This window comes from Spermophilus citellus (genome assembly GCF_964194105.1).
Source record: "Spermophilus citellus genome assembly, chromosome: 4".
NCBI lineage: Eukaryota > Metazoa > Chordata > Mammalia > Rodentia > Sciuridae > Spermophilus > Spermophilus citellus.
In genome coordinates this window covers 184,660,196-184,673,787 of record NC_138185.1, presented here as the reverse complement: position 1 = coordinate 184,673,787, position 13,592 = coordinate 184,660,196, and the positions used below count along the sequence as shown (strand labels likewise).

General features: G+C 35.6%; 1 protein-coding gene across 1 annotated transcript in view; it reads left to right on the top strand.

The window, feature by feature from the left end:
- Window positions 1-932: 932 nt before the first annotated feature.
- The window catches only part of NUBPL (NUBP iron-sulfur cluster assembly factor, mitochondrial), a 232,470-nt gene continuing 219,810 nt past the window's right edge, over window positions 933-13,592 (top strand). The window contains exons 1-3 of the mRNA XM_081293295.1: window positions 933-1,069; window positions 1,627-1,774; window positions 5,464-5,498. Coding sequence (XP_081149421.1) covers window positions 962-1,069; window positions 1,627-1,774; window positions 5,464-5,498 — 291 coding nt within the window. The 5' untranslated portion in view covers window positions 933-961. The remainder of the gene's footprint in view (window positions 1,070-1,626; window positions 1,775-5,463; window positions 5,499-13,592) is intronic.

Sequence of the window (13,592 nt, the reverse complement as noted above, 5' to 3'; positions counted from 1 at the left end):
GTCTTTGACCTACAAATTAGAAGCATATGAACGAAATGAGAATCTGTCCTAGAAAATATTATGGAGATTGAGGGTAAACTGTACCACATCCCAATCATCCACTTGTTGGGCCTGGTTTCCTGGATCAGTCCCAGAGCACTCCTAAAGCGATTTCTCTCACTTTCTTATCTATTTCGGGTTATAGGGATGTTCATTTTTTTTTTCCTCCAGAATAAATTCCACCTCTTTCCTCAAGCTCGGTCTCCTTTCTTCCTCCAGGATAAATTCCACCTTTTCTCTAAAGATCTGTCTTATTTAAGCTCTCCCCACCTCCCAGTGGGCTGAGGATTGAGTCCAGCGTTTCCCCCTCCCCCCACGCTAGGCCAGTGCCTTACAGCTGAGCTACACCCTCAGTCCTTTTGAGCGAAACTTGCCTCCTAGGGACCCGTTTTCTGATTTAGCTAAATTTTTCGACTCAAGTAAAGCACCAGACATCTCTTCAGGGGAATTGTCAGCAACACAAGCAGTGAACAGCATAATAGATCGGGCAGAAAAAAAAAATTTAAAAATGTAAGATCTTTAACCGTGGCTGTGTTTAAGTGACCACATACGGTACTATGCAGTAAGAAAACCTGAAGTAATTCTCAAGTTCTGTCGTTTCGAATTTAAGTCGCGTCATACCTTCTTGAACCAAGTCTCGGTTTTGTTACTAATAAAAATAGGATCCTAGTAGAGTCTTTTGCTTTCTCTGGAACTCCGGTAAGGATAAAAGGAGCTGTTATGTGAAACGCTTCGCAAACATTTGGTGAAATGTTGAAAAATGCTTTGTAGGCGGCCACAAACAGGACCAGAACAGGTTTCCCCGGCTGAAGAAACGTAAAGACCAGTCGCTAGGGAGAGGAAGCCGCGGTTGCTATGTGACGTCATTACTCCGCGTCCGCTACGACATTTCCCAGCAGGTCTCAGGGCCGCTTTCCGCGCCATGGGGACTTGGCAGCATCTGTTGCTCTGTGGTGGGCTGTTGCTCCGAGGTGGTGGCAGGATCCCTGCCCCGCTTGGGAGAAGCCGGTCATTGGTGTGTCGGCGCCAGGTCCGTGGTGCTGCAGAGCTGGGGGAGGCGGGCGGGACGACTATGTGAGGCGCCCGGGCTGCAGGTCCCCCTGGCATTGCCTCTTGCCAGGGACTCCACTCAGTCCCTCTTGGGTCCCTTCCAATTGCAGGCTCTGTGAGACTTCAGTTAGTTGGCTGGGCTTGCCCGCTTTTCCAGCAGGCCCTCAGTAGGACCGGGCTGAGACGTGGCGGGGCATGAAACACACGGATGTGTGTGGCACATTGCTTTCTTGGTTTTGGGTTATTTAGTAAATAGGTTAAAGAGAAGGAAAACACGAGAAAGATTTAACTCCATAAAGAGGCAACTTATTTTCATTTTAAAAGCATATCCTAGCAGAAACATTTCAGTTTAAACAATGTATCTTTACAATTGTGATCTGTAACAGGTGAATACCATTAAATGCAGAACTAGTGGAGAGAAGCAGAATTAGAAAAGAAAGCCCTCTTAATTGCAAAATCAGCATTGTTTTTACTTTTACAGCGTGAGAGTGGAGATGGTTTATTTAAAACACTTTCTTTTCTTTTTTTTTCTTGAAGTTGTCTGGCGCTGACAGTGAGAATCTAAAACAAAGAAGAACACAAATCATGTCGCGAGGACTCCCAAAACAGAAACCAATAGAAGGTGTTAAACAAGTTATAGTTGTGGCTTCTGGGAAGGGTGGAGTTGGAAAATCTACTACAGCAGGTAGAATGTTCATTCTGATTCTGATTAAGAATTCACACCAGCTGGCAAATGCACATTATAAAAATTATTCTTTAATTTATTGTTTATGAAGTTACCAATAATTGATTTCTTAGTATCTGGAGTTGATATTGAGTGGAGCTTCCATTTGGAGTTAGACAGAACTAAATATAGAACCAGGTTGTCTATACCATAACTGAGGAAAAAGTGGCTAGGTTACCCAGCAGATCTTCACTTTTCTTAACTATGAAAAGGGGTCAAATGCCCTCTTTCATAGGATGGTTATGCAAATTAAACAAGGTAACTAGTTAGACTCCATCATAGTAAGTGCTCAGTAATTTGTTACTCTTATTTTTAAAACACCTAATAACTTTAAAATATGTATGCTCTTTTCCTGTCTTTATCAATGAATATGTAGCTACATATCTGCAGCGAGATTGCTTGTTTTTGTGACCTTTTTTTTTATGTAACCATAATATAATTTTCACTATATATAAAGTCAACATTGGCCTAATATTTGAAAGTGCTTGAAAAGGTTTAAAATTGTTTTAATTATTTAAAGTGTTATCTACCCTTTATATCTTTTATGTTAACATGCTACGAATAAAGAGGTATTTTGGTGGTCTTTTTATTGATTGTAAGTTTGTTGCTAAAATCCTACTTTCAGAACCCAAAAAAGAAGTGCCACCAAAATCAGAATTTGGCTGTGGTTGTAGTTTGCCTGGCATGTATATGGTCCTGAGCCTGATCCCCAGCAAAGAAAAAAGAAATAAAAGAGTTAATTATTAGTCAAGACTAATAATTCCAAAAATTTTTTAAAAGAAATCTTTTATTGATAAAAATAATAGTTATGTTAGTGTAAATATAAAAGGGAAGTTTTTTCCAATTCTCAGTAGAGGTAACTTTAATTTTTTTTTTTCAGCTTTATTGAGGTGTTTTGACAAATAAATTTTGTGTATATTTAAGGTATAGAATTTGGTGTTTTGATATACATACATATTGTGAAATGATATCCACAATCAAGGTAATTAACACATCCATTACCCCACCTAGTTAATTTTTACGTGTGTGTGGTGAGAATACTGAAGATTACTATCAGTGAATTTCAGGTGTACGTTATTATTAACTATAATCACCTGCTGTACATCAGGTCTGTAGAACTTATAACTTTAACTTGTATTAGACCCTTGTAATTTATTTTTTGGAGCCATAAAGTATTCATGTTTTATAAATACCTCTTTTTGAATTTTCAGTGAGTTCAGTAGGAATGGCTGCTAATTTAGGCCTTACCCAATCTTTTCTTGCAGTTGATTTTTTTTTTAAATTTTATCTTCATTATATTTCATTTTGTAAAATTCTGACCTAGTTCTAGACTGGCAAGATTTTTAAAAAAATTTGTGTTCTTTTCAGATTGTTAGCCTAAAGTTAAGAAGAATATATTTACATTAAAATTCTTTAGTTCTATTGAAGCCTTTTTAAAATAAGACTGGGTACGAATTCTGTGCATTTCATTAGAGGTCTTCTGTGTAAACTTTAAGCCATATTTTGTACCTTCTTGGTATAATTGTTTTATAGTTGTACAACCAGCAACCAGCTATAGAGTGTTATTAGCTTTGGTTTTTCCATTTTGACCTGAAGGAAATTGTGGAAGAGTTTGTCAGATGTTTTAGAGAAATTAAGGTTTATCAAGTGTTGTGAGATTATTATCCATATCTATTTGTTAGATACTGTACTATTATTAAAAATGATTAGTGATTTGTTCTTAATGAATTCAGGCTATACCTACACATTTTTTTTTTCCTTAAAGGCTTATAACCCATTTGGTGATTTGTTTTTAAAATTTAGAAGCTCTTAATCTTTGGTTCTAGAATCTTCTCTAGTTTTGGAAAATTTGGAGTACATTAACCTGTTTTCAGTAGTGTGAATTCTTTTACACACTGTGATTACATAGACTGGATAAAGATGGGAAGTGTTTTCCCGATTATACTTGTGTGTGCATTTTTTTGGGGTCTGTAGGCCAGCTGCTTGTTTAAAACAGATTGTTTATTGTTTTTAGTTGGAAGATGATCTGTTGTCATGGAATGTGACAACTTTTAAATAGGAAAATGTACGAAAAAGTGAATAGAGTGTGACACGTAGTAGGTGCTTCAGTAAATGTCCTTTACTTATTTTTCCCCTTTAACATTGTACCATGTGTTCCAAACAGCTAGTCTGTATTTTTTCATGACAGTTCTGTCAGCATACCCAAGCCTTAAAAATAGGTTATTTCTTTGTAACTCTGTTGATATTATATTTCTTTCCCCTGATGTATTTTTTCCTTTTCCAAACTATTTAAAAATACTTACCATTTGAATATGTACACTAGAAATATTTTCAAGATATGCTAGAGATACTTATCAAGTTCCATACCCTATGTACTTTATTTATTTATCTATGTATGGTACTGTGGATTGAACCCAGGGGCACTTAACCACTGAGCCATATCTGTAGCCCTTTTTATTTTTTACTTTGAAATGGGGTCTCTCAAAGTTGCTTAGAGCCTCACTAAGTTGCTGAGGCTGGCTTTGATCTCATGATTCTCCTGCCTCAGCCTAAGCACTTTAAATATAGTATTTCATTTAATCCTCACAACAATTATAAAGTAGGAATTATCTTTGTAGAGGAGGAAGCAGCTTTACAGGTAAAATAATGTACTCAGGGTTATACAATAGAAGGTGCTAGAGCTGGGATTTGCATCAGGTCTGCCGCCGCCTTCTCCTCCTCCTTTTCCTTCTTCTTCTTTACTGGGGAGTGAACCCAGGGGTACTTTTCCACTGAGCTACATCCCCAGCCTTTTTAATTTAATTTAATTTTTTTATTTTGAGACAGGATCTTGGTAAGTTGTGTAGGGCCTTATGAAGTTGCTGAGGCTGTCCTTAGTTTTACCATCCTTCTGCCTCAGCCTCCTGAGCCACTGGGATTACATCATGTTCCATTGTTCCTAGTGTAACTACTTTAAAGGAAACACTCTGATACAATTTATGGTATTGTTCTATAAGGAAATGTTATTCACAGTATGAGGGTCTATTTATTTATCAGTCTTGGAAGTATGTTATTGATGACCTCTCTTCTTAGATGTAGCATTCTTCCATTGCTGGACTAAAGAAGCTTTGGGATCACTACTTTCCTACTTCAGGTCTCTTTGATTCACTGGCATAAGCAATTTGGGAAACACATTTTATCCTTTTAACTTCTTCTCTTCCCTCTGTACAGTCGCCCAACCTTTTGTATACATGTGTATTTATGAGTTTAGATACTTGGGACTCCTAAAATATCAGCATTTATTTCTAAAAGACATAGGTTCATATCCATTTTTATTTATCAAAAGATAAATTTCTATAAAATATGCTTTTTAAAATAATTGAATTATGTTTTAAAATAAAAAAGCCAAGTGGATTATTTGAACAAAATTGTAACAATTTATAAACTATTTAAAATGTTAATTTTAGGACCAGTATCTATTGCTAAATTATGTTATTGCTAAATTGCTTTTTTTTTTTTTTTTACTTTCTACATTCTCTCCATGTCATTTTTCTTTGCAAATAAGGGAGCTATATTAAAAATTTCTATACTTGGTTATTACACTGAAAATATTAAAGTCACATGAATTTTAATAGAAGTTACTAAATTTAATTACTTTTTGTTTCTTTCAGTGAACCTTGCACTTGCACTGTCAGCGAATGATTCGGTAGGTATTAATTAATAAAAATATTAATTTATTAAAATAAACATTTTAATAAATATATATAGTTTTACTTTATATAGTTTCATGTCTTTAAAGAACTAAAAATGCTTCCATTAGTACTGGTTGCATTTAATAATAACACTTAAATAGCATTTAAGTGTTGACCATATATCATTTGCTATGTATTCCAGAAAAGGCTTTCACATTTCTGCAAGGAGATCATATCTTAAACTAATTTTCACAATTTACAATCTGCAGAAGGATTATTCTGGATTCAATTTTTAAGTGTTAGTAATTCAGTTATTTTTTAAGGAACAAGATACTATAAAAATAATTTATGTCCATTGAAACAAAATTCAAGTAGAATATGTATGTAACATAAAACTGAAGGATCATACTCCCTCCTTTATACTTAAGAATTAACTGTAGGAAGTAGTTGTATGTATATCCTTTTGCTCTTCTTCTTTCCACATAAAAATTAAAAAAAATGTATGTATGTTAATGCATGTCTCTCTATGATATTTTTAATGGCTGCTGCATTATTGCTTGACTATAATATATTTAACCAGTCAGCTTTTGATGAAATATTTAGGTTGGTTCTCTCCCACTTATTCTAATGACACTATAGTGGAATTCTTATATAGCATTCTTACACAGAAAAGATATTTTTGTAGGATAGATTCTAGAAATAAAACTACTAGATCAAAAAGTATGCATAAAAATGGTGAGGCCAATTTGGAAAGCAGTATGGAGATTCCTGGGAAAGCTGGGAATGGAACCACCATTTGACCCAGCTATTGCACTTCTCGGACTATTCCCTGAGGACCTTAAAAGAGCGCACTATAGGGATACGGCTGCATCAATGATTATAGCGGCACAATTCACAATAGCTAGACTGTGGAACCAACCTAGATGCCCTTCAATAGATGAATGGATAAAAAAAATGTGGCATCTATACACAATGGAATATTATGCAGCACTAAGAAATGACAAAATCATAGAATTTGCAGGGAAATGGATGGCATTAGAGCAGATTATGCTAAGTGAAGCTAGCCAAGCCCTAAAAAACAAATGCCAAATGTCTGCTTTGATATAAAGAGAACAACTAAGAACAGAACAGGAAGGAAGAGCATGAGGAAAAGACTACAGTAAACAAAGACGAATGGGGGGAGAGAAACGGAGAGAGAAGGGAAAGCATATGGAAATGGTAGGAGACCTTCAAGGATACATAAAATTATAAGAGGCTATGAGGGGCAAGGGGGAGGGAAAAAAAAGGGAGAGAATTGAACAACAGCAGGGGAGATAGAGAGGGAAGATGGGAGGGGAGGGGAGGGGAGGGGGGATAGTAGGGGTTAGGAAAGGTAGCAGAATACAACAGACACTAATATGGCATTATGTAAAAATGTGAATATGTAACAGATGTGATTCTGCAATCTATATTTGGGGTGAAAATGGGAGTTCAAAACACAATTTGAGTCTAATGTATGAAAGATGATATATCATGAGCTATGTAATGCTTTAAATAATCAATAAAAAATTAAAAAAAAAAAGTATGCATAGATTAAATTGTACCTATGTACTCCTAACTGCTTCATTTTTTATTTTGCTATAGTCTATGGAGGTATTTAGTTAATTTTGGGTGCTTTTTTTTTTAGATACTTAAAATAAAAATTAACATTGGATATATTGTGTGACTCCATAAATTACCAAAGAGTAATAAAATTACATATTTCAAAATTGATTTTATTTTCTCCTTTATACATTTTAAAATATAGGCGAGAATTATTTGACATGTCTAGCTGTGACTGTGCTTCTAACGTACTTTCTACTATTACTATGCAATTTCAGTTCTCAATAGATAGCATATGTGGAAAAATAATGTGTGTTATCTATACAAGTATGATACTGATGTAGGGAATCCATAATCTGCTAGAACCCAGAGGTAGGCATGTATATATTTGTGTTTTCTGATGTTTGACTCAGTTATTTCTGAAATTTGGAAAATAATGAACAACATGTATGGTATTTTGGTCATCATATTAGGACAAACCAGGAAATTTTAGTTCAAGGTTTAGTTTTGGGTTTTGAGATATTGAACAGTCTTGGAACAGTCTTGGAACAGAACATATTTTGTGTCACCATTTACAGCACCGTTATTGACTTCATTACAATATGTGTATAGCTGTTAACAGTTTAAGTTTTTGGTTTCAGGCAGACTGGGGCATGCTTTTGGCTCTGTGTCTTGCAAACTACATGATTTTTGCCTATTTCTACCTTATAAAGTTGTTGTGAATATTAAAGGATATAACATGTATGAAGCACTTACATGGTGCTGGCACATAGTGAATAATTCCATTAAGAGCTACTTGTATTAGCTGTTATGGTACTGCAAATGCAGCCTATTCATGGTATTATAATCTGGAGTTGTGATGTGAATGATAATTAAATATGGATGTCGCTATGTTTCTCACAATTGCAGTTGGGAAATTCTGATGTACTTACTTAATTCAAGTTTATAAGTTTGGGAGCTTATCATTTCTTTAATACCAATACTTGTAAAGGAATTACACTATGCTAAATTAACCTGTTCTTAATGTTTTTATTATAGCTAGGAAATATATACATATATATAATAGATGTATTCCTTATGAAAAATATTTTGTTTCAGTATTATGATCAGCCATTTTGGAGGAAAACTATACTTTGTGCTTAAAATGTAATTATTTTAAAGCTAGTGGGGAAGAGGGGAATCTTGGGGCAAGAGGATAGATCCAGAAGGAACACTTGCAAAATCAGTGTTTTTTTTGCTTTTTGTTCTTTAGTTCAAAGGTAATTCTTGGTAAGAAGTGTGTTTTATATTTATAAAGGCATTCAGATTCACTTTTTTTTTACAATTACTAAGGAGAAAAAGACTCAGAACATATTTTTATAATTAGAGAAAAAGTCTTTACTAAAACTAAGGCTTTCTTTTAAGATTTGAAATGGAAATACTTATTATAGTCAATGAATTTTCCTGAAAATATTTGATCATTGTGATAGGCACACATATATGCAAACACACACACACACATACATGCAGCCATACATACTGAATAGATTTCTGATGAAATATTTTTTCTTGTTTTTTTTTTCCATATATAGGCTGTTTGTACATTTATCAAACATTTATTGAGGGCTTGTAGTTTCCTAGCTGCTCTGCCTGATCTGGAGCATACAAGTCATACCCCTGTCCTTATTTAACTTATTGTTCAAGTAACTATTTAGAAGGTAGCTTCTAGTTTGTACCAGGCTCTGTGTATGACATGATTCTTTGACTTGTCTCCAGTCTACTTCTCATTTACCACTGATGCTTTTCCCAATCTTTATTGCTCTCCTCATGTCTTCTGTCCCACTTCAGTTTCTTTATTTCCAGCACAGGTCTTGCTTCCTATTCCACATGAAAAATAGGCTTTTCTTGGTGATTCTTTAATGTTCTTTAATGTTCTCTCCCTCTGTTAAGTCTATCTCTTTCTATAGTCATTATTACCTTCTTTCCTTTCTGCTTCAGAGAAAAAGATGTCAGTCCTAATCTCTACTTGGGCTCTCTATTCTTTGTTTCCTGCCTCTTCTGGAACTTTGACTTAATTTCTTTTTGTTATTTTTAGTTTCTCTACTGATTCCTTCCCCCGGGTCAATAGACCTTTATGCATCTTACTCATATTCACTGAGAAACATAAATTGTATTTATTGGGTGAGTGAATGAATCAGCAGACTTTTTGAAACCCCTGCTTACCCTCAAGATTTTGTTCTCTCTGTTACTTTTGTATTATAGCCATGCTTGAGGGAGTAGTCTACATTGGCTGTGTCAGTTTATTCAATTCTCGTTCATTTTTCAACTTCTGTAATTTGACTTAATTCTGCACTATTGAGTCTCTGCTCATCTAATGTTTTAGTCAGCTTATTTGCTTCTGTGACCAAAGGATCTGACAAGAACAATTTTAGGATAAAAAGTTTATCTAGGGGACTCATGGTTTCAGTGGTCTTAGTCCATAGACAGCGGAATCCATTCCTTGGGGCCTGATGTAAGGCAGAACATTATGGTGGAAGTGATTAGCCCCGGAAAGCATCTCAGAAATAGCACCAGGAAGGTGAGAGGGAGAGAGAGAGAAGGGGTGGGGAGGGGGGGAGGGAGAGAGGGAGAGAAGGGGAGGGGGAGAGGGAGAGAGAGAGAGAGGGAGGGAGGGGTAGGTGTGTGTGAAGAGGTAGGTAGAGAAAAAGGAGAAAAAGAAGATGAGAGCGCTCTCTCCTTACCATGACAAAATATGAACCTCAAAGGCACACCCCCAGTGATCCACCTCCTCTAGCCAAACCCTACCTGCCTAGTTATTGCCCAGTTAATCCCTATCAGTGGATTAATACACTGATAAGGTTATTGGCCTCTATAAGCCAATCATTTCACCTCTAAACTTCTTGCATCGTCTCACACATGAGCTTTTGGGGGACACCTAATATCTAAACAGTAATATGTAGTTACCGGTATTCTGTCAAATATATTTGATCTCTTTCTCTCTTGATTCTTCTTGATTTCCTACTGCATTTGATACTGTTGACTGTAGTTGCTGCCACCTTAGAGAATTTTTATTTGCTTGGCTTTCCCAAGTTTATTCTTTCTTGATTCTTCTTTCTCTGATCCTTTCAGTTTCCTCTCTAACTTTTCATATTATTCCATTTCTATACCTTCTTATTTTTCTTTTTTAAAGGAATTTAAATTTTATTCTCAGTATAAAGGAAACATTGATTAGTTTCAATTGAAAAGATAGTATGGTATCATTGCAATTATCTTTGAAATTGATATTTCAAAGGTACATGTAGTACATAGAGTCCATACTCATCATGAAGGATTTATATTTAGTGTTTACATTTAGTTTGTATTTAGTATGTTCAAGACAGAAACAATACTTCAATGTGTCTCCACAGATGACTTCTATGAATTTCTTTCCTAAGATGAAGTCTCATTTTCCTTCGCTGGGCTTATTGACTCATTTGAACAATATAGTGGAGCTAAAGTGATGATCTAACTTTTCAGGTATAGGTCATAAGATTTCTTACAGTTTTCAACTCCTTGGAATGTTCCCTCTTAAATTCCAGCCATGATACAATGTGATCCCTAAGCTGTATAAAGGGATTGCTTGTTGGGCGCATCAGTTGAAAGCTCCAGCTATGCTTCCAAGTGAAAGCCAGAATCAACTGCCAGGCATAATAAGACTGGTGCTTTAGTCCTATCAAAACTTGAGGTGAATGTAGTCCCAGACAAATTCTGACTGCAACCCCTTAGATGAACCCAGTGAATTTACAGAACTTTGGGCCTTCTTATTTTTCTCCCTTATAATATTGCTTCTTTAGCCTCTACCTCTTTAGAAATCTGGATCTTCCTTCTTTTTTTTTTTGAATCCAGGGGCACTTAACCACTGAGCTACATCCCCATCCCTTTTTAATATTTTATTTAGAGACGGGATCTCCTTGAATTTCTTAAGGTCTCACTATGTTGCTGAAGCTGAGCTTTGAACTTGTGATCCTCTGGTCTCAGCCTTCAGAGCTACTGGGATTACAGGTGTGAGCTACCACACCTGGCTCAGATTCTTCTTTTGGTAGTTTACAACATCTCCATTTGATGTTCTGCAGATATGTCAGATTTAAATGATCTAAATGTATCCAGAATAATTTTCTTCATCTCCAAAACCTATTCATGTGTCCCTTAATATTTCACTTACATATTACTATTACCTCTTTTTAGTTATTGACTGATGTGTTATGTAAATTTTATATATATATATATATATATATATATATATATATATATATATATATATATAAAAATCTTTACAGGAATTTGTAAAGAGCAGCAGGAATGACTTATCTTATTCTGCAATGACTGGAGTTTTAGCTGGGAAGATTTAAATGGGGAGGAGTTGGCATTATCTGGAGGCTATTCAGTCATATTCTTGGTACCTGGATTAGAATGACTTGAAGTCTGAATTCAGCTAGGATTGTTGCTTAGAGGGCCATTATATGGCCACTACATATTGCTTTGGATTCCCCGCAGTATGACCACCTCAGTGTGGTTGAACTTCGTTGTTGGCTGAGAGCTCCAAAAATTAATGTCACATTAAATAAGGAGGAAGCTGTTTGGTCTTTTGTGACCTAGCCTTGGTAATCAGGCTGGAATCTTGGTTGAAGTAGTCATGGCCTTTCCAGATTTAAGGAGAGGGCATGAGAAGCCTCACCTGTGAGAGGAAGAGTATCAAGAATCTTGAAACCTTGACATCATCCTTGTCTTTCATCTCTTCTATTCCACCTTTAAATATCAGTCTTTTTTATTTAAGTCTTTTTTATTTAAGAAATATCTTTTCTCCATTGTCATGTCTTTGTTTTGAGATTTTCTATAATTTTATAATTGGCTAATTTAATCTCTTCCATCTTGACTTAACCTATTCCTCATATTGTTTGTAGAAAAGTTCTTATCATATACGAGTCTTAGCCCAAATTGCTTAGCTTAGTTCTTAAGGGCTGGTCTATCTAATTTTTCATTCTGAACTTGACTAGGCCTATACTGCTTCTTTGCATTGACTATCTTCCTTGCATTCCTTGCCAAATCCTGTTATCTTTTGGGTCTCATGTTGGGTGTTAGTTCCTCTGTGAAGCCTTCTTAGTGGCTTCAGATAATGTCACATTCTCCTCACTTCATTCAGATGTTGATTTCATGCCATAAGGGTGATCATGACTTCCATGTGATCAGTCTAGATCCGGGCTGCATCTTAAATCATCTGCCACTCTCATTATATCAAAGAAGACATTTGGTATTTGTTTTTTAGGGATTGGCTAGCTTCACTAAGCATAATCTGCTCTAGTGCCATCCATTTCCCTGCGAATTCCATGATTTTGTCATTTTTTAGTGCTGCATAATATTCCATGGTGTATAAATGCCACATTTTTTTTATCCATTCATCTATTGAAGGGCATCTGGGTTGGTTCCACAGTCTAGCTATTGTGAATTGTGCTGCTATGAACAGAGCAGGGAGGAAGAGCAGGAAGATTAACATTAAACAGAGACATGAGATGGGAGGGAAAGGGAGAGAAAAGGGAAATTGCATGGAAATGAAGGGAGACCCTCATTGCTATACAAAATTACATATAAGAGGTTGTGAGGGGAATGGGAAAATAAACAAGGAGAGAAATGAATTACAGTAGATGGGGTAGAGAGAGAAGATGTGAGGGAAGGGGAGGGAGGATAGTGGGGGATAGGAAAGGTAGCAGAATACAACAATTACTAATAGGGCATTATGTAAAATTGTGGATGTGTAACCGACATGATTCTGCAATCTGCATTTGGGGTAAAATTGGGAGTTCATAACCCACTTCAATCTAATGTATGAAATATGATATGTCAAGAGCTTTGTAATGTTGTGAACAACCAATAAAAAAAAATCCAAAAAAAATCATCTGCCACTAATGTCTGGCCCATTGTTGCATACTTAGTAAACTCTTGCTAAGTGATTGAAAACAGATTACACTTTGGTGGAATTTTCCAAAGTTTTGAATGAGTTACTGGGTTTTCTTAAAAGTCCATAAAATTACTGAGGAGTCATTTTTGCCTTGAGAGAATTATGCTTAGAGAAGCTTTTAAAAAAGGGAGTTTACATCCTGTGCTTCAGCATTTTTATTTTGGTTAAAACATATACAGCAAAAACCAGAAACTGATGTTAAAATGTTGTTCTTATGTGCCAGAAAATTTAGGGAATTGGGCAAGTATTACATTTAAAACAAGCTTTGATAAGATTAAAGGCAATGAGAATAAAATTGAAATCAGAAGAGTATTGTTTTTGGTTGTGGCATTTTAAAGCTTTAATTTTGGCCGTGAAATATTTCACATGGTGGATTGTGTTCCAGCCTGTTTCTCTCTGGTTAGGAACGTGTGATAGTTCACTTTTGGCAGTTGTACTGTGTGAAAGGGCTTCTGGGGTCAGCACTGCTCTGCAGAAATGGGTCAATGGGCATTCAGATGAAAGGGAAAACACTTTTAAAGGGCCTTTATTTATTGTTGGTGAAATAAGACAAAAT